Source organism: Phyllobates terribilis, unplaced genomic scaffold (assembly GCF_046119375.1).
Source record: "Phyllobates terribilis strain yellow unplaced genomic scaffold, ASM4611937v1 Scaffold_7__3_contigs__length_470593459, whole genome shotgun sequence".
NCBI lineage: Eukaryota > Metazoa > Chordata > Amphibia > Anura > Dendrobatidae > Phyllobates > Phyllobates terribilis.
The window spans coordinates 66,114,786-66,141,622 of record NW_027362767.1 but is presented as its reverse complement, the minus strand read 5'-3'; the positions used below and the strand labels follow the sequence as shown (position 1 = coordinate 66,141,622).

Below are 26,837 nucleotides of genomic sequence, written 5' to 3'. Positions count from 1 at the left end.
TGATTTTTGGTCCACCACGTGGAAAGGACATCTCAGGAATCCAGAGCTTCCATTAAAAGATTTTATTTCTGCTTGTTACACTTTTTTTCTCCTTTTTCACTGGTGCAAAATTTAAAAAAAAGTAGTACTGAAAAAAAGTACTGAAAAAGTAGTACTAAAAAAAGTATCTTCTTTTCTACCGTTTCAAACTTTGTATCCCTAAAATTATTTTGCACCTCCCCTGCGCCCCAACATTACCCCTCTTCTCTCCACAACAATAAAACAATGCATAAGAAATTGTGAGACTATATATGACAGCTTCCTATATTCATTACATGGGATTGTTGCAAAATCTTATGTATCAGTCACAGTGAAATTTTGCAGGAAGGATAAAAAGTAACATAAATAAAAATAAATGTTGCCAACTGCTGTGATGAGGTGTGCCATGTTTGTGATTTTTACACTAATATTTCCTTGATGTATACCTTCTGCACACTCAGAGCCCTGCCCCTAGGGGGAGCTACAGCACCACAGATGTCAGCCAGCTGCCTTGCCTGCATGCAGACAGTGTGGGTGGGAATGCAGGAAGGGCTCACATGGATGGGAGGGAATATAGTGGTCGGGCATGGGAATGAAAACATCCAGGGGAGGGCTGCAAATAAACAGGGAGTGGAAATATTAGGAAGGGTGGGGGGAAGAAAAAAAAAAACAGTAAAGGAAGATACAAGCGGAGGACATTGTCAGGGAGGAGAAATATTAGGAAGGGAGAGACAAGAGGGAGGGGACCTGGCAAGGAAGGGAGGGAGCAGAGGAACTGGACAGGAGCAGCGAGGAGCAAGACACATTTGCGAGGGAACTGTAAAATATTTAGCAGAGAGCATTGCGAGAATCAATAGAGAGTTTAAGGCGAGGAGTGACGCCCCCCAGGGTTCGGATTGGGCATCTGCATGCAGAATGTAAGTACTCCCTTCTTATTAGATAGGAAACGATCTGAGTGATGTGTGGGGTCAGCTGGCCTCCAGCAGTGATTGTCATGGCTAATGGGATTGAAATCAATTGATCAGATTTCTTTCTTGATCGGTTGTATTAGTATTTTGCAGCACATTGTCACCTATGGAACTACTTTTATGTAATTGCAATTTGAGCTATTGCCTAAGACCCAGATTACTTGGGAGTGATAGAGGGGGACAGGTGCGAGGACAGTAAACACCTGGTAGCTGCTCTCCCACCTCTGGCAGCAGAATACAGGACCCCTCTACTTTTACCCCAATAGACTTTTCCATAGTTGTTTTTGGCAACTTCTCTATTATCTTTTAATAAGTGTAAAACCACCAAATATAGAGTTCTACTTTTAAGAGGATCAACATGTCTTGTTAGCGAGGCATGGCCGAGACTGAAAAGTCCAAATCTGCTGCTGCAGAACCTCTTTTGTAGTAATAAGCAGGCTGTCATGGATATATTTCTTGAACTAGGTGCAGGGGACTGGACTTTGCTTTTAATAAATGTACCTAGAACAGAAGTGAAGTTGTCCTTCTGCGACACAGGGAAACTCCCAATGTCTGAGGAGTCCCAGCTTCAGTACATACAAGTTTGCCATAAACTTTTCTTATGCTTTTGTTCTGGTTGGAGACGAGGGGGAAGAATCTTATATGGGGAGAAAAGAGAATTCTTATCTTTTCTGTTATCAGAGGAAATTCTCCAGTCTGTATATAAAGGTTCAGCACTTGGGACATGCACCAGACGGACATGCTTCCTGGCCTCCTCACATGTATAGACTGGGCTAATAAATGTCTGCTGGCTAGATGGGTAAAGTCACACGTGGGGCGTCAGTGGGGTCATCCAGTTGTTGCAGAACTGAGTTTGTCAATGAATATGAGTGGTTTTAGCACAAGCCGTGTAGTATTAGGGCTCATGCAGACATCCATACATATCGGTCCGATTTCGGACCGTAATGCCCGGACTGGCCGCGGGTGCCCCGACCCGAGCGTTACAGCCTCATAGAAATATAAGAGCTCGCACCAAAAGAGCTGCGGCCAGTCCCCGCATTGCAGTCTGAGATCGGACGTCTACACAAGTCCTTAGGGTATTTGCTTGCAGCAATTTCTGCAGAGTTTCTGCAAGGTACTGCACCTCTTGGAAATTCTGCAGCGTTTTTGATGCGGATTTGCCATGCATTTTTTTCCAATGCATTGTATAGGAAAACACAGGCAAAAATTCACAAAGAATGGATACGCTGCTTATTTAAACGCACATGAAATTCTGTCCGGAAAATTCCTGATCATGTGTGCAGATCTTGCAAATTCTCATAGAAAATTCTGGGATAAGGTTTGCAATGCGTTTTGGTGGCAAATTCCGCATGGATTTACCGCTTCAAAAACGCACCGTGTGCACATAGCCTTAGGGTATTTGGTGCAGGAAGTATGCAACATTTTACGGAACCAGCAATATGAATGAGATTCCTGAAATCCCATGTGCATGCCTTTTTTTTTCCTTGTGGATTTTAACCATCAATGCGTTGTGTGAAATCTGCCCACGAGCCACTCAGAGCCGCCGCACTCACTGATTGCCTGCAGCGCTGTTGATATGACGTCAGCACTTGCCTGCAGATGAGAGTAGCATGTATTTGTATCATCCTTCTAGGGTTTCTGGACTAGTTTAAAGGTGACTAAGTGACTTAGTAGTTCCAGTGATCCTGGTATCTTAATGGTTTGGATTAGTCCCATTTCCCTTGTCTAATGCCGAATTCCTGCTTAACAGGAGGATGTGATATTGAGCCCTTCTAGCACCAGACATGTATAGCCTCTGTGCCCAGTTCCTCTTTCCTTATGGAGATAAGGTATATTTGCTTAGTTAAATAAATACAGTGAGTTAATAGTAAAAAGAAAAAAAAGAACCAGGACTGATAAGAGTTGACTCCTGGTGTCAGTGACATGCTACAGGGCTTGTGTTCAGTGACAGTAGGGGGGTCAGCGGCTGCTGTTGTGGGACAATGGGGCTCCAGCTGGGGGGATTTTAGCATTTACTTGCAGTATACAGGGTATTTTGTACCTGATATTTCTGCACAGTGGAGGCAAAGCATTGTGTCCTTCCAAAGCCAATTCTGCAAAAAGTTGGCAACACACTTGGGTTCACCAGCCTTTTGTGAATTACTTTCTTACAGGTTGCATATTTCTTTAAAGGGGTTATGATACGAAAAGTATTTATCACCTGCCCTGAATATAGGTCATAAATGTATGTCCAAATCCACATTGATCACTAAAATTGAGGACCCGAACGAAGCGGCAGTATGCAGGCGTGACAGTGAGTCAGCTTTATCGGACTGCTCCTTAAAAATAGTTACAATTGCAAATGGTGTGTAAAAACAAGTAACTATGCAATTTAGTTAGTATTAAAAATCTTCTCTGTTCTCAAAAACAGAGGGGTTTTTAATTGTATTGATTACTGCTCATTGCTTAGGATACCAGCCGCTGCTACAGTCTATCAGTGATAGGCAGTCGCTGATAGACTGCGCAAGGGCGCAGTGTGTTTTGGCAGATCCTCCAAGCCCAATATGGAGGTGGGAACGCAGGCGTCTGTGCAGCAGGCAGGTTAGGCATGCGGAAAACGCATAGTAGGAGTACTGGAGGCCGCAGGCTGGCAGGAGACCTGGAAGCAGGTAGCAGAGGAACTATAGGCCGCAGGCAGGAGACCAGGAAGCAGGTAGCAGTGGTACTGGAGGATACAGGCAGGAGACCTGGACGCAGGTAGCAGAGGTACTGGAGGATGTAGGCAGGAGACCGGGAAGCAGGTAGCAGAGGTACTGGAAGCTTCAAGCAGGCAGGAGACTGGGAAGCATGTAGCAGAGGTACTGGAGGATGCTGGCAGGAGACTGGGAAGCAGGTAGCAGAGGTACTGGAGGATGCAGGCAGGAGACTGGGAAGCAGGTAGCAGAGGTACTGGAGAATGCAGGCAGGAGACCGGGAAGCAGGTAGCAGAGGTACTGGAAGCTTCAAGCAAGCAGGAGACTGGGAAGCAGGTAGCAGAGGTACTGGAAGCTTCAAGCAGGCAGGAGACTGGGAAGCAGGTAGCAGAGGTACTGGAAGCTTCAAGCAGGCAGGAGACTGGGAACCAGGTAGCAGAGGTACTGGAAGCTTCAAGCAGGCAGGAGACTGGGAAGCATTTAGCAGAGGTACTGGAAGCTTCAAGCAGGCAGGAGACTGGGAAACTGGTAGCAGAGGAACTGGAAGCTGCAGGCAGAAAAGAGACAGGGAAGTAGGTAGCAGAGGTACTGTAGGCCGCAGGCAGACAGGACAGTGGGAACCCGGTACTGGAGGCCGCAGGCAGACACGACTCTGGAGCTCTAAAAGTCTTAATACCAAGACACATGTGTGGCTCTTGGTGAGCCTTATATTGGTCAAGGAAAACAATCACATAGGAGCACGCCAGGGCAGCTGCAAAGCCCGACGTGAAGCACAACAAAGCACAGAGAGTTCAGTGGACCAGGGTGGGGGGAGCAAAGCCCGGATCCGGGATAGGTGTGTACCAGCTTTTTCAGATAGAGCTTGTAAGCGCAACTCTGCAGCTGGTCAGATTTTTGGATGCAGCCAGCTTCAGTTCACCTGCGTTCCTCCAATTCTGCAGAGACTAAGCGCACAGTTTGAAGGATAGTCACGGTGAAGCCAATGGTCAGAACTGTCAGTCAGGAGCACATTGTCCCACCTACCCCGGGAAGCAGGAAGTCAAGGGGCAGGAGAACTGTGCGTTTCTGCAGAAACAATTGAGAAAACCCCTTTAATACCTAACACATGGCAAGGGATTCTCTGTGCTGAGGTTTAAAGAGGTTTCCTTAATTGGGTAACTTTATGGAGACTGCCTTGATGATCAGCCATTAGCGGGATTGTCTGGTTCAGGAATCCCATTTTCAAATTCACTTTTAGAAAGTTCTGAGTTAATAGTTAGGAGTTAGTTGTTCAGGACTCTCATCTATTTGCCAAACGAGAGTAGCTACTAAGAACTCCTGTCAATCTGGAGGACCCCGCTTGTCCTTGCATTGCAAGGAAAGTTCATCAGTTTCAATGGAAATAGTGTAACACTTAATTTCCCCTGTGGTGGCACTGCAGGCATTTTGGTCACTTGCTGGCAGCTTTCTCCTCATTTGATCACCGGGATTTTGATCAGTGGGACAACCTATCATGAGCTGATCATCAGGGGACCTCTTTTTAAAGTGCCTGACTAGTATTTATTAGAAATTCTAGAACTTAGTCCCTCAATTGTGTATGGACTTTTATAACATGGTAATATAATTTATATTTTAGGCTGTTGATAATGTTTATTACTTTTCTTCCAAAATGACCAATTCTAATTTGTGCAGATAATAATTACATTTTATATAACCTCAAGGTGGAAACCGGGGCCCAAGAGACCTAGGAGGGCCATGGCGATTTGGGTCATCTTGCTGTACTTTTGTCTAACTAAAGTTTAGATAGACAGTCAGGCCACAGTGCCTTTGTTATCCAAAGACCACAAATACCTTGTGCCCCTATGTGACAATTTTTAAACTTTGGACAATCCCATCACCTATTTGTCGACAGGTCCTGGCCCCCCCTTCTATCAGCTGTTGGAAAGGGAAAATAAGGATAACCACTGTAATAAAATCAAGGGCTATCTTTAGATACTAATAAATGTATTAGGGCCTTTCTATATGGTTACTAGAGGTGAAAGCTTTTTGGGGATAAGAAGAAAGGTAGGGAAGGAAGGTACATGGAACGAAGAGAAGGAAGAGATAGGGACGGAGGAAAGGGGCGAGGAGGGAAGGAAGGGACAATGAAGCAAGGGACATGGAAGCAAGGGATAGGGATGGAAGGAAAGGACAGGGAAGGAAGGAAAGGACAGAGAAGGAATGGAGGGACATGGAAGTAAGGGACAAGGAAGGAAGGGAGGAATGTGGAAGGAAGGGACAGGGAAGGAAGGGAAATGGAATGAAGAAAAGGTCAGGGGAAGAAGGATGGAAGAGGGAAGGAATTGTACACCAGGTCTGTGGCATAGTCTAGGATAACATACGCTACCTCTATGCGGCTGTGCTTTTCTGGTATATCCAGAACCTCGGGTATTTAGGGGCGCCCCATTCCTTTACCAATATTTACATACATATAAACTCCAAAATGATCATATAATGTAGACGCGTCTCAGACCTCCCATATTTCTTCAGTAAACAGCAGCAGATTCCTAAGCAGTGAAGGAGTCGCCTGATTTGCTTCTCTAGAAAGTATTTTGAGACCTTTACGTCACGTTCGTCTTGGCAGGGCTTGTGGCCAGATGTTATTAGTGTGTTCATCTGAGTACACAACTCATAAGTGAATTACTACGTACAATGTTTGTTCTCCTCGAGGCATCACAGTACGACGGTGCCCGCGGATAGATCTTGAAACAATCTGTTTACTATATTGTAATCGCCTATATGTGATCATGTTGTTCAGCATCCTCAATAGTGATCACGCTGGCAGTTCCATCTATGAAGACTACAGTAGACATCTCTCCATTCTAAAGTGGCTGATAAGAGGGAACAATAGACTGCATTCCACTGCACATCATATGAATATAGTATTTTCTAGGTGTAGTGTCTCTGTTTTATCTCAATGGGACATACAATTAGAGTTTGTCCTGTGAGGTCTTACCTTAGCCCCTTTGTGACATGCAGAAATACTACTGTTGCTTCAAAAGCATCCAGCAACTAGAGGGGTTAACACAGTCACAGGAGACAGGGAGTGTTTTAGCAGAGCCCCAGGTGGATTGTGGGGAAGTTGATTACTGTCAGGCTGAAGCCAAAGAGAAAGGTGGTGTGCATGTTCTATATCTCACAGAAGGCAAGGGAACAGAATTCAGGTCAGGAGGGAAGCTAAACACAGGTCAGATAGACTCCCTGAGCTAACAGTGTGGAGTATTATCGGGCAGAAAGATAAGGACTGGAAGGAATTGTGTCACAGAGATTATCTCCCTCATCAAACCCTCCCCCCCTCCATCTCCATGCAGGATAAAGAATGCTGTGTACTATTGAGTCCTTGTGAAGGAAAAGCCTGTGGTTGTGTATGCGTTAAAACTGTTCTGTACTGTGCTACCGGATAGTAGACTGTGTACTGCTGTGCTGCAAATGAGACTGTACTGTTATTACTGGAGCCTTTTGCTCAAAGAGACACTTAAATCTCACTGGCCATGCCTCATGAAATGTTACTGTTCTACCGTTTATGAAGACTCTTGTCAGATGTGTCTGGTCAGCAATTGAATCTGTCATGTGCCTGAGAGAAGCTGCGGCCTATGGTCACCTTGAGTAACTATTCCCCCAGGAATCCAACGAATTCATGAAACCCGTCTTGCCCCTATCTGAACTTAGGCGGCGTGCGTGTAACACCTTTGTTGATCCCACTACCAGGCCATTTTTGATCATGGCTGTCAATGGTGTGGCCACTTATCTTTTCCATATTAATAAGGTATTTCTCTTTTTCTTTCCCTTCATTCTGGGTTTTCTTTATACATCAATTCCTCCAAAAATAAGTAGAAGTTCATAAATGTTGGATTGTCCCCTACTGTCTTTTACATCTCCTGGATGAAGCACCGGGCTGTCTATCTGCCTCCTGCCATGGCCTGCCACCTCTGTTTTTCTGCACTTTGGGTTATTATGGTAATCCGGCGTGCATCAGTGACGTCCCTGGGCTTATAGGCTATCTAACTTTCCTTCTTATATACCCATTTCTGCTGCATTGCAACTATGCGACCCTTAACATATCCTGCTGTTCTACATTGCTGGGTACTGCGACAATGCCACCATGTGCCTCCTGACATAAGCAGCCCTGCTACATCACTGGGCTAGGCTACATTGTCACTATGTACATCCTGATACCCAGCTCTGCTACAGTATGTCTTTCTGCTACAATGCCACCATTTGCCTCGTGACATAACCAGCCCTGCTACATTGTCAATATGTACATCCTGATACCCAATGCTGCTACATTGCTGTGTTCGCTACAATGCCACCATGTGCCTCCTGACATAGCCAGCCCTGCTACATCACTGGGCTAAGCTATATTGTCACCATGTACATCCTGATACCCAAGCTCTGCTACATTGCTGGGCTCTAGTAGTTTGTAATAGGGAATCTCCAGACCTCTACTCTACTACACTCCTGTGCTCTGCTACGTCACTACAGTGAATCCACTAATTTACTCAGCTCTGCTACGACACTGCATCGATTTTAAAAGTAAATACACCAGCCACACTAGGTCTAAGAGATCTAGTTAACAATTGTTTATATTGTGAAATCTGGTGACAGATCCCCTTTAAAGGTTGTCACCAATCTTTTCTAGATTCCTGGTGAACGTCAATACATCCCCCCTCTTTCTTCTGCATGGTAATGTGAATTTGCTTTTCTGGACTCTCTGAAAACTGGAAGCTGAAGCAAATACAGTTTACTCCAGAATCAGTATATGACCAGGCAAATTTTCTCTTCAGGACTCCAGGGAAGATGTCAGATAACCATTTTGGGAAATGTAAGCGTTGATTGTACTTTTGGCTGTCGTCCAGCTTTGCCAGAAATGGATTAAACTAAGAAGAAGGATATGTTAATTGTAAAGCACACGCCCGGGCTGAGCGGCGTGTGCGTGTGATTCCACTGGACCGTGCCGGAGAGTGAATGCCTGGAGGGGCGTAACTAGGTATTCACCCGATCCGACCAGGGTCGCACGACGGCATACGACGCCAGTGCACCAAGGAGGAACCGAGCAGAGGGACCAGGTGCTACTCCAGGTCAGACCCCGGACACGGCTGTTGACCCACACAGGGGAATACAGGAACAGACTGGTAGGCTGGCACACAGACTGGTGGGAATAGGCAGGCACGACTGGTATGCAGGCAGGGGGGTACAGGCAAGCACGGCTAGAGTGCAGACAGGGAGGCACTAGCAGGCAGGAACACAGGCGGGATAGGACCCAGTACACACTGGGACTCAGTAACAGAACCACAGATGTGGCGGACAAACACAGCAGAGTGAGGCCGCCCAGAGAGGTGAGCGAGAGCAGGGCAGGACAAGGCCGCCTGGAGCGGTGAGCAAAGGGTCAGAGCTGAGCGAGACTGCCGGAGCAGTGAGCAAGGAGTCAGAGCAGGACTAGGCCGCCTAGAGCGGTGAGCAAGAGTAGAGCAGGACAAGGCCGCCTGGAGCGGTGAGCAAGAGTACAGCAGGACGAGGCCGCCTGGAGCGGTGAGCAAAGGGTCAGAGCTGAGCGAGACTGCCGGAGCAGTGAGCAAGGAGTCAGAGCAGGACGAGGCTGCCTGAAGCGGTGAGCAAGAGTAGAGCAGGACGAAGCCGCCTGGAGCGGTGAGCAAGAGTAGAGCAGGACGAAGCCGCCTGGAGCGGTGAGCAAGAGTAGAGCAGGACGAGGCCGCCTGGAGCGGTGAGCAAGAGTAGAGCAGGACGAGGCCGTCTGGAGCGGTGAGCAAAGGAGTCAGAGCGGGCTAGAACCGCCAGAGCGGTGAGCAAAGGAGTCAGAGCGGGCTAGAACCGCCGGAGCGGTGAGCAAAGGAGTCAGAGCGGGCTAGAACCGCCGGAGCGGTGAGCAAAGGAGTCAGAGCGGGCTAGAACCGCCGGAGCGGTGAGCAAAGGAGTCAGAGCAGGCTAGAACCGCCGGAGCGGTGAGCAAAGGAGTCAGAGCAGGCTAGAACCGCCGGAGCGGTGAGCAAAGGAGTCAGAGCAGGCTAGAACCGCCGGAGCGGTGAGCAAAGGAGTCAGAGCAGGCTAGAACCGCCGGAGCGGTGAGCAAAGGAGTCAGAGCAGGCTAGAACCGCCGGAGCGGTGAGCAAAGGAGTCAGAGCAGGCTAGAACCGCCGGAGCGGTGAGCAAGGCAGAGCAGGGGGGACAGGGCTCTGTACACACGGAACAGACAGGAAGGGAAAGGCAGAGCCAGATACCCACAGGGTACTTGCAGTGAAGTAGCGAGTGGACCACAAACTCACAAACGGGAGTACAGAGACAACAAGCAGGAGTTAGGTACGAGTTCAGACTCTGCAGAAAAAGGAAGGGAACGGACATAGAGGCAAAACAGGTAAAGGATAGGAGAGAGTTCAGACTGGAACTGAGTGTACGGAGGAGACCGACACTGCAGCGGAATACAGGAGCGGGTCTGGGAATACGGCCCCCAGAGAGGCGGGACGAACAGGCAAGGAGCGTGTTCAGACAGGACAGACAAGATACAGGAGCGGGTCTAGGTAATCGGCCCCTAGAAGGCGGGAGGAACAGGCTAGTAGCGTGTGCAGACAGGCCTGGAAATACAGCCTCCAGGAAAGGCAGACAAGAGAACACAGAACGGGACCTGGCACCTTCAGAGTGCAAGCACACACTGAAAGAAACACAATGCTCAGGCAGGGATTGATTGGAGCAGCTGGGTTATATACCAGGTGACAGACAGCAATAGGCTGAGGACGCACAAGGGGTGTGACCCACAGCAGGTACAAAAAGCAGGAAGTGATCGGGCGCCGCCCTTAAGCAGCAGAAACAGACACAAACAGACAGCATGGAGGGAAGCCAGAGAGACATTCCGGACTGGAGATGAAGTGCGCGCTCTTGCACAGTGGGAGATGGACCACTATGCAAGGACGCCACCAGGTATGTTACATTAATAGCTTGAGATGGAGGGACGTATGAACTGCTTAGTCATTGAATTTAGGTTAAAAACATCTTTAAAAGGGTAATCTCTAGGATATGCGGCTAGTGTCCAATCAGCGGAAGCGTTAACTGGTATAGCGATGGAGAAAGTCCCATGCCACTTCATCTCCCGTTGGCTCCACTCTCAGCTTTCTCCAGAGACCATGTTTGGCCACTGACTCTTTTGGGTTGACCATGTGGCCTTCAAAGAAAGCTAAGCCCCTGCCACTCAAAGGAGTAATCCGGGACTATTTTATTTTTAAAGATGTGCCTAAGAAGGAAAGGTAGTGCCCGGCGCTGATCCTCGCCGCTCCTACCGGTGATTCAGCAGCAACATGATTCCCCCGGTCAGTACGATTAGGATGATACCAAACTTCCAGAATTCACTAATTTGGAAAAAAATAATTGGTTTGTGTCACCATTTTCTGAGACCCATAACTTTTGTATATTTTTCCAAGATTTAAGGAGTAATGTTTCTCCTTGTGAAGAGTGACATGCCAGTGTGAGGAGTCTTATAAGCCATGCAATGCTCCTCTGGGAAATTAAAGTTATTTTTTCCATTGATTGACCTGTGTGTGGACTTGTTTTTTTATTGTGCGCCAGGGTGATATTTTTGTTAGTGTCATTTTGGGTACATACAACATTTTGATCACTTTTTAAAGCATTTTTTTGGGAAAGTGGGTCGACCAAAAAACATAACGTCTTTTTATTATTATTTTTTTAATTTTTGCACAATGGGTTAATTACTTTTATAGTTTCAAAGATTGGACTTTTATTGATGCGGCAATATCAAATATGTTCTGTTTTTTATTTATTTCCAGATGGTGAAAAGGCAGGAATTCACAATTATGATATATATATATATAAAATTATTATTTTTTTTAATTATTATTTTCTTAGTATTTTAACTTTTTTGAACTTTTTTATTTTAGCAAAAATAATGTTTACCTATGTAGCCCAGCGACAGGCTTGGCTTTATAAGTGTACCAAAATGAACAGCCGTGATTGGTCAGTGGTTGGCGGGTGCCAGCTATATAACATACTCAGCACCCACCAAGTATGGTGTGGGCTCAGGTCCTGTTGCATCATACTGCCAGAAGGGGTTAATGGATCCCACTTTGTATAGTAGCCATCTCTAAGGATCTAAAAGTGACCAAACACATCAAATGGAAGTCGGCTAAACCCATCAATTTTGGCATGTGTAGGTTGGTGTCCTAAACCTCTCCTATCGTGAGATATTGGGAAGGATCAGGCAGGTGGATTGCAGCATACCCAATCCATTGTCCACATTGAAGAGCCTGGCTGCGACTTGTTCCTCTCCACTCACTAAAAAAAAATCACATGCACTCAGTCTGTTCCTGGGACCCCTGTTATTCAGCTCTAATATATGGAGAAACTCTGTGGCTAGTGTTCATTTCCTCTGCAGCGCCACCACAGGAGATATAAAGTATTACATGTACATGTTGAGATGAATGGGCTTTCCCTATAGTGCATGATCAGGCCTGGTCCTCTAAAATGAGAGACTCTGATTAGCTACCTTGTAACTTTTTAATCCTTAGTAATACTGCAATGTTCACAATGTCCACTAGGCCTATTGTAGACTCATACTTCCTGTTTTTTCAGGAAGAGTTTTCAGCAGTTTCCTTATCATCACAGACAGGATTACAATGATTGATAAGACCTCATACACAGCGGATAAAACAGGATCCACCAATCACAGTAGGAAATATCACAGCTCACCTCCTCCTCCCTTCTGCTTATTGCATTTTCGTGCAGATTTGATCCTTTTTTTTAAAATTTGTTTATTTTAGTGCAGAACTGCTGGGATCCTGGGCTTAAAAACGCAACTGTGTTCTTTACACCCTTTTTTGTTTCCCTGTAGAATCCCCAAGGCAAATAAAGCACCAAAAAAAATGCAGGGTTCAACATTATCATTTGAACTGTAACTTTGCAAGGATCATGTCCATGCGTAGGCTGGCTGCAGTCTTGAGGATGAGTGTGCCTCTTTTTATATCAAGGCTTGTTTTGCAGAGAGTAATATTTAGCTGTGTGCCATCACTGATATGGTATGGGCAACACTTGGCAAGAAGGCAAAGCCGTGCCCACACAGCCCTACTAGCCGTTCTCCTTCATGGCTTATCTTGCTCTAAGTACATTTTTTATTTTTCTTATGGTCAGGATTATGTTACAGCTTCATACAAATTCCAGGCTGTGTGGACATTTAGTCTGGCATCAGTAGTTCTCCATATGTGATTTTATGTGGCATTTCCCATAGGTTGCAATATTAGAGGGATTCAGTCATAGAGGCGTTGTATCTTTTAAAAAATTGCTCTGTAATATCCGTAAATTTTTGGAATTTTGTTTCTTTTTGTCATCACTGTCCCCATTGGGGCTCACAATGTAGATTCACTATCAGTATGTCTTTAGAGTGTGGAAGGAAACCGGAGAACCTGGAGGAAACCCACGCAAACACGGGGAGAACATACTTGCAGATGTTGTCCTTGGTGGGACTTGAACCCACGACCCCAGCGCTGCAAGGCAGCAGTGCTAACCATGGATGCACCATGTGGCACGTACAGGATGCCAAAAGGGCATTTTTTTGTGTTGTTGTCTGAATGAATGCTATTATGTAAAGTGTTTGTGCGGAGAAAATTCTGGCAAAATTACAGCACAAAACAGAACGTTTCACAAGACAAAGGTATGAGGCCTGGTCTGGTACAAAGAGGCGCGATTGAGCAATCGAGAACTGGGCTGTATGTCGTACGGCAATATCATATTCTGCTGGAAGAAATCAACACATCAGAAACCACAAGCTGAAACCACAGGATGGTTGGATCGGGATTAGACAGAGGCGGGCTTCTTACAAAAATGCATGAGTCATCAATATGATCAAAATGTGTGCTATGAGACTCGAGGTTTTTTTTAAGTGAGATTGCCATCTGATTCACTCTGCACCAACCGCGGGCGGCATGAATCAGACAAGGGCTGCGCTATTACAGCTGAAACCCTGCGGCATTAAAAAACCCATGTGTCTCGGCTGGCTTGCTAAAAGAGCCTTCTCCTTTGGCCACAGCCCCACTATCAGTATTTGGTCAGTATTCGGTCAGTATTTTTTCTCAGTAGTGGGAGCCAAAATCAGGTGAGGAACAATCAGAGAAAAGGTATAATAGAAACAAGTCACCAATTCTGCATTTATCACCCACTCCTGGTTTTGGCTCCCACTCCTGAGAAAAATTACTGACGGAATACTGACCATATACTGATAGTGGGGCCGTGGCCTTCCTCTGCGCCCCTAGACTGATAGATCTCTCCCCATGTGTTTGCAAAAGCGGAGACCTGCCAGTCAAAAGGATCAGGGCAACAAGCAGCCACAGCGGATATGCCTGGAACTAGTCAGTCAAGACGCACCGTCTCCGGCCGGTTTTTCAAAGTATGTTTTCCCTGAAGCGCCGCAGCATTTCAAAGTAAAACGTATTCGGCTAGAATATCGCAGCCAGTGTCTGGTTCCTGACGCTCGTGATCTGTTCAGCATGAGTCAGGCGACAGCTTCCCTTTCAGTAATCTCTGAAATATTGAACGTTTTCATATAACTTTGCTGTTTTGTCTCTTTGTTTGCTACTTGCACATAGAATCTTTTGATACAATCACTTCTTCCTGGCTGCTCTAAAATATAGGGAAGTTACCTAATAAAGCATGGCAAGTGCAGTCCCTGCGGCTCCTTTGGGGTGTGAGGTATAGAATTCTAGAATGTTAGAGTTGGAAGGGACCTCCAGGGTCCTCGTGTCCAACCCCCTGCTCAATGCAGGATTCACTAAACCATCTCAGACAGATGTCTGTCCAGCCTCTGTTTGAAGACTTCCATTGAAGGAGAACTCACCACCTCTTGTGGCCGCCTGTTCTCCCTCACTATCACTATTGATCACCCTCACCATCACCATATTGATCACCCTCACTGTCAAAAAGTTTTATCTAATATCTAATCTGTATCTTCTCCCTTTCAGTTTCATTCCATTGCTTCTCATGTTTCCTTGTGCAAATGAGAATAAGGATGATCCCTCTACACTGTGACAGCCCTTCAGATATTTGTAGACAGCTATTAAGTCTCCTCTCAGTCTTCTTTTTTGTAAACTAAACATTCCCAAATCCTCTAACCACTCCTCATAGGACATTGCAGACTGCTCACCATCCTGGTCGCTCTTCTCTGAACTTGCTCCAGTTTTTTCAATGTCTTTTTTAGAATGTGGTGCCCAGAACTAGACACAGTTTTCCAGATGAGGCCTGACCACCAAGGAGGAGTAGAGGGAGATAATGACTTCAGGTGCTCTAGACTTTATGCTTCTCTTAATACATCCCAGAACTGTGTTTGCCTTTTTTGCTGCTGCATCACACTGTTGACTCATGTGCTGTCTGTGATCTATTAGTATACCCCACTCTTTTTCACACGTGCTGTTGCTTTGCTCTATTCCTCCCATTCTGTAGATGTAATTTTCATTTTTCTTGCCCAGATGAGATTTGGGGACAGCAAAACTACAAAACAGGGGAAGAGGAAACCAGCTGAAGGGTTATGTCCCCTTCCTTTCTATACAGGATGAAAAGGGAGAGCAGAACAAATCCCTTTTCCACGTTGGTGTGTGTACCTATACTTGAAAATGGGGCCTATTTGGACTTTACTTTTATGTGCATGTCCCTGGTGTAGTTCCCCCTTGCAATATGGTGCATTTTGGTATACGAGATGGTAGGGGTCCATCTTTTAGGCTACCACTAATTAGACAGAGGGGCGCCACATGCAGCCTACAATGCCATTCCATGATGCTAGCAAGCCATTTTTTGTCTCATCCATATTTGGGACTCCTTTCTGTTCCAGAGCCGGACATATCATTGGTACAACATGGGGCCCAAGAGATAAGGGAGCCACAACCACCCCCAAAACATGTGGAATTGTGCATTATGATGAGCTTTGGAGGAGTCGCGGGAGATAGCTGTTGGACGAACGATCATTTGTCCGACATCTATCTAACGAGTAAGGGTGCCTTTATTAAAAGTTAAAGAAATGGAACCCCCTACTTATCAGATAAGTTTAATTAATACCCAAGAGGGTGATAAAATCTAACAATACAGCCCACAGACCAAAAAAGGTTTGTGCACCCATCTGTGCCTTACAGACATACGTTATACATTAGTGGAACTCGCCTTGGATGTGATACTTGGCTCCTTCCAAATTTCTCCAACAAGTCTAAAACTTGTTTTTAAATGTAGGATGGAAAATGGCGTGTTGTGTACAGTCTTTCTGTTCTCTGCCCACTTCTGACTAATAGGGTCAGTTTGGCATCCGAAAACTGCTACAGCTGTCTGTGTACCGAACCCTTCGCAGCTGCCCAGTCCTCCCCTGGCACAAACTCATACTAAAGTCCTACTGAAACGTGACAAAAAGCCCAGTGTTCTGCTAAACCAGTGACCGTGGGCAAATAGTCCTGCGTATAGAGCCGGCTGTATAGACAATGTATGTACGTAAGGGTGACCGGACAGTCGGCTGGCAGCGCAGTGACTGACCGTAACAGGGAAATAAAACGGAACAAATGACTGGAATTAACTAAACAATATAGAAGGTTTGTGCTTTGGCACTTGTTCTTGTTTATATGCAAAGTCCATAACGCGAAAGGCAGTAGACGCGGCAAGGACTCTCATAGCAATATGGAGCGATACTTCAATGTTTTGGATTCTGCTACGTTGCATTCACTCTACAAGTGTCAAAGTTTTTGAACTTTTATTGGATCAAGGTCATCACAAAAAAACACTCGAAAAATTGATTCAAAAACATTTGAAAGACTCCTTCTATTTACACTTTCAGGTCATATGTTCAGTTTTTTGAGCGATTTTCTTCCTTTTCAAGTTTTGAAAAATACACGGTGGGGACAAATGAAAGTGCCAGGTCACTTCTATTTATGGAATCCGCTCCAAACTAAGCACTGTCCAATCAGAAGTCTTCAAAAAATATCTTCCAAAATGCTCTAGGAAACTAAAAAGTCTTCCAAAACCTCCCCAACGCTATGTGCACATGATGTCTAAGACTCCGGCGCACTGACTTGATCAGAATGTCAACAGAGTGGGATCCGATGCTCTCGGATGAAAAGAAATTTCTCTATCTTCTCAAATCTGTGAGTTTGTGGAAATCGGACTGCACTCAGATGTCATCCGAGTGCAGTCCAATGGTTTCCACATTTTCATTGACTTTCATGGCTGAGTGCGATCCAAATATTGGATCAGTCTAGGATATGCTGTGATCTTTTCCTTGGTCTGATGTGCACAGCCCCATAGAAGAACATTGGTTCTGGTGCGATCCGATTTTTTGTTGGATTGCACTCTGACGGAAATGACAGTGGTGTGAGTGAGCCCTTAGGCAAAGTCATGTCAGGAAAAAGACGGCTGCCTCTATCCTAATGCAACTTTGCTGGTGATTTTGCCGTCGGCCATTAATGCAATCAGTTTCTCAAAAAACTACAAAACTACTGATAATAGTGACTTGTATGTTAAGTCGGCCACACACATCAGATAAATGGTGAGCGTTCTTGTGTTTCTAACTTTTTATAGGTTGTTTTCTGTTAACGTTTTTTGAAAGCAATTTTATCATTTTTTTTTTTAAACCATTAGACCAGGAATGTCAAACTCAAACACATAGATGGCTAAAATGAAAAACTTGGACAAAGTTGCGGGCCAACCAGTATACAGTATAATGGGCCCCACATAGTCCTCCGTAAAGAATAACGGGCCCCACATAGTCCTCCGTACAGAATAACGGGCCCCACATAGTCCTCCGTACAGAATAACGGGCCCCACATAGTCCTCCGTAGAGAATAACGGGCCCCACATAGTCCTCCGTAGAGAATAACGGGCCCCACATAGTCCTCCGTAGAGAATAACGGGCCCCACATAGTCCTCCGTAGAGAATAACGGGCCCCACATAGTCCTCCGTAGAGAATAACGGGCCCCACATAGTCCTCCGTAGAGAATAACGAGCCCCACATAGTCCTCCGTAGAGAATAACGGGCCCCACATAGTCCTCCGTAGAGAATAACGGGCCCCACATAGTCCTCCGTAGGGAATAACGGGCCCCACATAGTCCTCCGTAGAGAATAACGGGCCCCACATAGTCCTCCGTAGAGAATAACGGGCCCCACATAGTCCTCCGTAGAGAATAACGGGCACCACATAGTCCTCCGTAGAGAATAACGGGCCCCACATAGTCCTCCGTAGAGAATTACGGGCCCCACATAGTCCTCCGTAGAGAATAACGGGCCCCACATAGTCCTCCGTAGAGAATAACGGGCCCCACATAGTCCTCCGTAGAGAATAACGGACCCCACATAGTCCTCCGTAGAGAATAACGGGCCCCACATAGTCCTCCGTAGAGAATAACGGGCCCCACATAGTCCTCCGTAGAGAATAACGGGCCCCACATAGTCCTCCGTAGAGAATAACGGGCCCCACATAGTCCTCCGTAGAGAATAACGGGCCCCACATAGTCCTCCGTACAGAATAACGGGCCCCACATAGTCCTCCGTACAGAATAACGGGCCCCACATAGTCCTCCGTACAGAATAACGGGCCCCACATAGTCCTCCGTACAGTATAACGGGCCCCACTTAGTCCTCCGTACAGAATAACGGGCCCCACATAGTCCTCCGTACAGAATAACGGGCCCCACATAGTCCTCCGTAGAGAATAACGGGCCCCCATAGTCCTCCGTAGAGAATAACGGGCCCCACATAGTCCTCCGTAGGGAATAACGGGCCCCACATAGTCCTCCGTAGAGAATAACGGGCCCCACATAGTCCTCCGTAGAGAATAACGGGCCCCACATAGTCCTCCGTAGAGAATAACGGGCCCCACATAGTCCTCCGTAGAGAATAACGGGCCCCACATAGTCCTCCGTAGAGAATAACGAGCCCCACATAGTCCTCCGTAGAGAATAACGGGCCCCACATAGTCCTCCGTAGAGAATAACGGGCCCCACATAGAAGAGGTGGTTCTGGTGTCGAGGACCAAATAAAACCACTCTGTGGGCCAGATTTGGCCAACGGGCCGGAGTTTGATACGTGTGCATTAGACAATGAATAAAGCAGTAGCTTAAGCGAAGTTACAAAATGTCAACCTGGAGTGATATTACGCCTCAAACTTTGACATTTTACATGCGATATTTTTGCTTTGAAAAAAGTTGTAAAAAAAACGAAAATAAAGAACATTTTTAAATTTTGCACAAAATTTTATGTGCACCGTTCATGAATTTGGTGCAAAAATGCCAGTCGATGTCACAAGACAAAAAAAAGAAAAGTGACTTCAAAAAGTTGTAAATGATGAATCCGGCCCATGCGTGGGAATTGATGGAAAAACGTGTGCGATTTATACGTGCATGAAAATAGTGGTCTAAGGCTACGTTCACATGTTCAGTATTCGGTCAGTATTTTACATCAGTATTTGTAAGCCAAAACCAGGAGTGGGTGATGAATACAGAAGTGGTGACTTGTTTCTATTATACTTTTCCTCTGATTGTTCCACTCCTGGTTTTGGCTTACAGATGTAAAATACTGATCAAATACTGAATGTGTGAACATGGCCTTACGGCGTTGATGCTGCAATGTGCTGCAGCATGGAAATATACAATTGATAGATCGCTATACATGTGCATGTAATTAGACACAGGCAATAGTTAATTAGGAGCATCTGTTTCGCTCGCTCTGTGTCTTCCTCTGGAGTTGGCTGGGAGCTTTTATAAGGTATTTCTCCTGGGGGAATTAGTTTCATATTGTGTATTTTTTGGGTGTGACGGCCGTGAGCTCAGTACATGTCTGCAGTCAGGCTGTTGGCGTCTTTTTAAATTATTAGCGCGCCAAGCAGCAAGAACAAATGCTTGCATTCATGTCTGGCCAGCTGTCCTACATATCATGGACCCCTGCCCTCCGCAGGCTCGCACTGTCTGCCATTGTTCTTAGGACTGAACTTACAGAAGTTGCACATCTCTCGCCCCTGCTGCTGCTGCTGCCAATCATGTGAATGTGTCATCACTAACAAATATTCCTATTAGGAACTGTGGGTCATATATCAATAGTATAATAACTTCAGGGCTGACGCCAGCCTGTATTTTACCCATGGGAAATATTCTGCTTAGTGGCCCAACATGACAATCTAATGCCTCATTCAGACGTCACTTTTCTATTATTTTTTCAATCGTTTTTTTTCATGTGAAAAAAACAATCCAATTTCCATCAGTTTTTAGATCCCATTTCATCAGTGTTTGGTCAGTGTGTGCGTTTTTTATCATCAGGTTTTCATCAGTTCTTGAAAACAAAAAAATTAAAAATTTACAAAGCTTCTCCCACCCATTACAATGTTAAGAATGGACAGCGCATGCATCGCGATCGTGTCGTATCCGTCAGCTTCATGGATCCATAGACTCGTTAGGATAATTTTGGACTGTGGTTCGGATTAAAAGTAGACATTTTGACACCACAAAAAAACCCAGGCATGTGAACAGCACCGTAACATAAGTACCTGTTCTGTCCATGAGAGAAAAAAACACAGAAACTTAAGATCTATACTTGTCACACTGTACCCCCTTATGAACCATCAGGCCACAGTGTACCCCTTTTATGCCGTACTGTACCCCCTTATCTACCATCATGCCGCACTGTACCCCCTTATCTACCATCATGCCGTACTGTACCCCATAATCTACCATCATGCCGCACTGTACCCCGTTATGAACCATCATTCCACACTGCACCCCCTTATGAAGTATCATGTCACACTCTATCCCCTTATGAAGTATCATGTCACACTCTACCCCCTTATAAACTATCATGCCATACTGTACCCCCTTATAAACTATCATGCCATACTGTACCCCCTTATAAACTATCATTTCACACTCTACCCCCTTATAAACTATCATGTCACACTCTACCCCCTTATAAACTATCATGTCACACTCTACCCCCTTATGCACCATCATGCAGCACTGTAGATGAGTAGGACTGAGGTTGTTATTTGCAGTCCCCTGGGCAAGTTTTCTTTATTTTGCCCAGCCAACCACTTCAAAGTTGCCATGTTACCCCAGACTAAAAATATATTAGTAACTCTGGTTGCTGGCACTAGTGACTGATACAGTTTGGATTGTCGCTTGTCTCAGTAGAATGCATGGCGCATGTTGATTTCAGAAGGTGGGCAGGGTAAGGAAAAATGTATAGACGACCCAGTCCAAGATTTTTTTTTTAATGCAATACCTTAACGCCTTTCATTGAATTAATGTATTTTCAGCTTCCTCCACCTGACATAAGTATTTGGCATGGCCACTGTCTAATCCTGCCCAGTCTCCTCATTATTCAAAGGTATAAATTCATTTGGAAAATGTTCACAATGAAACTTGTAGCTGAGGCATGTCATAACAGGAAGCATCTCTATGAAACACATGGCCGGGATTTCAGTACAAGCTTTTTATAGTTTACTTAGAAATATCATAAAAAAGCAACAAGGCTGCGGAATACAGAATGTTATAGGGACTAAATTGTCAGATTCCATTGCAGTTGTATGTCTGTGTTTCTACTGAATGTTGCTCATATTTAGCTTTAAATGAAGAATTTTAATTAATATTTGAAATAAAATAATATATTTACATGGGACGCATACCATTCTATCACTTCAACTGCTCTACCAAGCTCCCACATTTCACATGGGTGAAAGCTATAAAAATCATTCTCATGACCCAGAACCTCTTGCAAGTGGCTACTTGGATGGTTGGAGAATAATTGTAACTAAGATAAAACTAGTTAAAGGCCACCTGTCGTTTCAGGTGACTTTTCAGAATAACCTGTCCTATATGTGAATATGCAGACTCACACTATTTATGACCATTGAGTTGTTTTGCAATTTTCACAATTTTTCCCCTCTGCAGGCTTTATCTCTAATTTTTAGTTGTCCATAAACTGGTGGATGGAGGTTACCAGATATACCTTATATATCATGATCTATACATAGTGCACAGTGAGATGTGGGAGTCCTGCTCTACTACTTGTAGCACATGAACAGAAGCAAGAGGACATTATACTGCGGTACTAGGTAGTATAGCTGTAAATACTGCACTAGGGTGAGATCAAACCAATACTAGGAAGCAGCATCACGATCCCTCTGTTTCTCTCTTTTCCTGTATTCTTAATTCTTCCTCCTCTCTCCATATTCGTTATTAGTCTGCTATAATCAATGACTTATTTTAAACTCCAGCTGCTCTACTAAGCTCCCACATTTCACATGGGTGAAAGCTATAAAAATCATTCTCATGACCCAGAACCTTTTGCAAGTGGCTACTTGGATGGTTACTAGGTAGTGTAGCTGTAAATACAGCACTAGGGTGAGATCAAACACTTACTAGAAAGCAGCATCACGATCCCTCTGTTTCTCTATTTTGCTGTATTTTTAATTCTTCCTCCCCCTCCTTTCTCCATAGACGTTATTAGTCGTCTATAATCTAACTTCTCAAAGACTTCTTTTAAACTTGGGCGAACCTGCCAAGTTTTTCAAGCAGAAGACTTCAAGAAAATCTGACCTTTTTTCCCTGGCACGTCCATTGTGTCATTTTTTGGGGGTCGTTTCTTAAGTGCTTTTTGGCCATTGGTATGTTGTTTTTTTTTGAGGGTTTCCTCATAGTTTTTGTGATGTCTTTTTTTTTTTTTTTTTTGCTGTGGTTTTCACACAACAATGAAGAAACCACAAGCGTTTTTTTAAGCAAGTCTATTTTATACTGCAATGCACATGTTCATTCTTTTTAGAGTTTACTTTAGTGCTTTTTTCAGGCGGATTACCCTCCTGAAAAAGTCGTGTGCACATACCATTTTTCTCTTCCTAGGTGACCACCGTACCTTCCCCAAAACTGTATGGTTGTGCAGAGGAGTGGATGGTGAATGCGTTAATGCGGCCCTGAAACAACTAGTTTCTAGAACATTTTACTCCCTTGCAGACTCGGATAATTATAATATTAGTTACAATGACATACTTACTTGGGAGAATTTTTTACAACAATAGGAGGTATATAATTATCTCAAATGTGACTTTTAAAAATATGGCGGCAGTGGAAAGAAAATATGACTTGTGGTGTGGACAGTTACTGTGGAAACTAGTTGGATGACATAGGAAAAATAAGATTTTTGTATTTTTTTTAGATTTAGCTACTGAGAGACACCCAGGTGACTCACTCCAATAAAATGAGAAAGTGAGAGTGGAGTTGGTTTAGTCCTCGGTGCTTTCCGGAATATGTACTCGATTACTCGGGAATACAGCAGCTATAAATACAGATACACAAAAGTGAACAGATTTTGTTTCCTTGTAGAAAAAACTTGAGCCAAAAGTTATGGATTTACTCAACTTCTTGGATCTCTGAAGCCCATGGGTATAAATAGCTTAGAGCCTTAGACGAAGGTGGGACAACAAATTTCTCCTTCTCATTTCTTTTCTCTGTCTTGTAAGAATACTTGACTTCTTGGCCAAGACTGGATCTGTACATTCTGTTCTGGTCATACGGACATGTGATGACTGCTGCAACCAGTCACTCACTGCAGCTGTAAAGCGTTGATCACTGCTGCAGCAACTTGTTGGTAATAGCAGTCACATGCCTGTCCCCACCGAAAGAGGAAAAATTCAACTTTATTCTTAGTCCATGGTGAACCACTTTCAAGCAGAAAAAGGAGTTGATATCGACCTGTAATAAAGACCCCCTTACACATTAGATGAAAGTCTTGTGTATGGGGGCCTCCCAATAGATGTCGCGGGAAATAAGAGTTGCGCCACTTGATCCTTTGCTTTTCCATTGCCAAAGGAGTCTTTAAGTTACTTTCTCCCGCCTGCCCACTGAAAACACTTGAATGTTTGGGTACAGCTGAGTGTTTGTGTATGATAAGGGGTCAGGAGTGATGGCTGACAGCCATACGACATGTATCTCATGTATATGGTCCTCTTAAGGATATAGTTACAATCAGGAGCAATTTTTTTTTTATAAACTTAAATAAATATATTTTGGGTTTAAAATAATGTTTTCCATTGGGTTTCTTTAAAAAGTTTGCACCATTTGCCTTTTTACAAGTTCTTCGTACATTGCAGGTTGCGGAATGAGTTAACTGAGGATCCGACAGTGAGTTTGTAACTATTTCATCTGCCTTTTTTCTGAGGTCCCTCCTCTCAGCTGATTTAGAACCACATCAGAGATCAGTTGAACTTTGACTTGGTCAGTACTAATAAATCAACACAGAGGAGCTTAGAAAATGACAGCTGAAAGAGTTACAAACTCACTGTAGGATTCTCAGTTAACTCTTTCTGCAGTGTGCAGGGAAACAAACAGCCTGTAAAAGCTAAATGGTAGAAATTTTTTTAATGGAACCCAATAACAAATACAATTTTAGCCCAAAATACGTGCATTTAAATAAAAAAAAAAAAGTCCATATCCTTTAAGGCAACCACCATTATTAAAATGTGATTCAGCGATCATCCCATGATGTTTGTTGCTTTTCTAACTCTGCATCTCCCCAGAAACTTATTTTTGCTCCATTTATGGAGTGATTATAATCTGGGCGCCCGTTAGATATACGCAGTCTGTCTTTCTGAAGCCGTTCACTGTTTACATGTATTTAATTTCCTCGCTTTTACAAGAAGTGGGTGGATATGACAATAAAAAGGATCAGTGAAGAAGAGAGTGAGGTCATTATCCGTAGTAGTAATGTGCACATCATCATGGAGAAGGTCTGTCATTAACACTTAGATAAAAGACTTGAGGACGGAGCCTGGAGGAGCAGGAGTGCCCGGCCGCTGAGAAACAACATGACATCTTGAAGACAGAAGGAAATTATTGACTATTTAATGCCCATACAAGATGTTTAATCTCCTAATCCTAATACCACAATATTCATTTTAGAAATGTAAATGTGGTGCTGCACAACAGTTTGCTATAAATGAGTCCTAATGACTATCTGCATTATAATCACTGGTTAAAAGTAACTTATGATACATTACACCTTTCATTAAAGAAGCCTTCCTCCTCCTCCTCCTTCACTTAAATTTTTTTATCCTCTTAATATGTTGCAATGATCATATTATACAGCACTGTGCACTTACAATTGCTCATTTCGCCTTTCTACCCAGATAATTCTTCTCTTTTTCCATTAGGTTTATAACATTCCGTGATTAAAAACTGACTAGCTAATTCCTTCTAAGCTCTATGTAGAAACAGGAGGTCAATTTTCACTGCATGAATCATAAGTCACTGCAAAAGTCAATGACGGGAGGAGGGAGCAGCTGGGTCAGGAGGTTAATTTTCACTGCATGAATCATAAGTCACTGCAAAAGTCCCTGGATGGGAGGAAAATGGAGCAGCTGGGTCAGGAGTTGAAGAGGGGGATGATTTTTGCGGGGAAAAGAGACTTCCTATTTCTACCCAGAGCAGAGAAAAGAGAAGAATTAGCGGGGTAGGAAGGCAAATTGAGCAATTGTAAGTACACAGAGCTATATAATTTGATGATTGCATAATCGTCCAATGGACCATGACTGGTCAAGACTGATCCTTGATACATTACGCCTTTTCCTAAACTTCCATAGGACCATCATGACCAGTTTAACCCTGATGATTTGGCACATGCTCATCATTTATGGACATGTACAATAGGTGAGCAGCCAATCGCCTTCTGTTGACGTTGAGAATGAAGATGTTGGCTTTGAGAATTTTTGGAAATCCTACAGTACCAAAAGGAGAATTATTAGGCCAAGGCTACAGGTGTTATTCAACGCAAAGATGGCAGTGCCGCATTGCGACCTTGCAACCAATGACTGTCAATTAATTTATGGCCAACTGTCACTGCAAAACAATTCCCAAAAAATCTAATCTAATCCAGTTAGAGGTGGCAAGAAGACTAGCGGGAGACCTGGGCTCCGCTATGGAGAAGTGATGGGGGAATCCGGTTGGATTATCAGTTGCTGTTGTATGTAACTTTGCTTTTATAACTTCAACTAAACCAGCAACTCGCTTGCAAAATCTCTACCATTTGGCTGTTTTTGTTAGCCAAGGTGCAGCTTAAAAATAGTTGCACAACGGCAAGTTAAGCAAATATTTTTGGTTTGCACGACTTGTCTGAGAAATGCAACTACATGACATATCGCCCTAGTCTCCTGCTGCAACTCCCTTCGACCCACCACGGTTCCTCTCATCCCAGCTAGGATTCTACAGGGGACTAACTAACCGGTCATGTCACCAAAATCAGACACTTTTTGTTTGTTTTCTCCTGCATCATTAAAGGGAGTTCAGTGCACCCTTGGTGTGACCAAACTGTTCACTGCACCTTCCCACCTACTTGTTTTCCATCTACTGTATATCCGCCCTTCTATGAGTCTATAAAGCCAGAACTGTCAATCAAAATACGGGGGTGGGGGAGGAATAGAGGGGAAAAGAAGTAGGTGACAAGGGGCACTGAGCTGTTTGGCCACACTAAGGGTGCACCGAGCACATGTGCCTGATCTGCGCAGTCATTCTGTGCTGACCGACTCCATTTAAGCAAAGCTCAATAATCTATAAAACATTTTTACAAAACCCTTCAAAGAAATGGTGCACGACAGCTACCTGCCGCCGGTGTGACCGCTTACAGGTTTTTGATGTACAATAAGCTTGTTCAAAAAATCTCTGCAAGTGTTGCATGTGAAGCAGCTAATAAGCAGAACGGAGCTCCTGATTTGTAGGTGTGAGTCTTTCCGAGCATTGCAACCTGGGTTTAGACCTTCAAAAAATCCTTTAAGCTGATGAGATTAGAACTACAATGCCAGCAGAAATCAGGATTAAGGAGATCAATATTGAAATCTTTTTTTTAACCCTTTCTGGTGTAGAACAGTACATCTCAAACTCTTCCATGCAGTGCTGCATGCTATCCCAAACATCCCAGATGTGGATGGATAGTCCCACTAGGCCTGCTGGAGAGGATGCTACTGTGCCAGCCAAGGAGGTCTCCTAAAGGGAAGTCATTCTCGTGAAAATCGGCAAAAGAATAGGAAGTTACAAGAGTTCAGGAGAGTATTTGCAATTTTTTTCTTTTGCTAAAAGAGGTGGCAGGTTAAAAAGATAAGTGATGTTGACAAGATGCAATGTAAGTGGCATTGGGGGACTGAGGATGGATAG

General features: G+C 44.4%; 1 protein-coding gene across 7 annotated transcripts in view; it reads left to right on the top strand.

The window, feature by feature from the left end:
- The first annotated feature begins 578 nt into the window (after positions 1 to 578).
- Positions 579 to 26,837, top strand: part of SYNE2 (spectrin repeat containing nuclear envelope protein 2) — a 327,838-nt gene continuing 301,579 nt past the window's right edge. For all 7 annotated transcript variants that reach the window (XM_073638692.1, XM_073638693.1, XM_073638690.1 and 4 more), the window contains exon 1: positions 579 to 935. In XM_073638692.1, coding sequence (XP_073494793.1) covers positions 580 to 935 — 356 coding nt within the window. In that variant the 5' untranslated portion in view covers position 579. The remainder of the gene's footprint in view (positions 936 to 26,837) is intronic.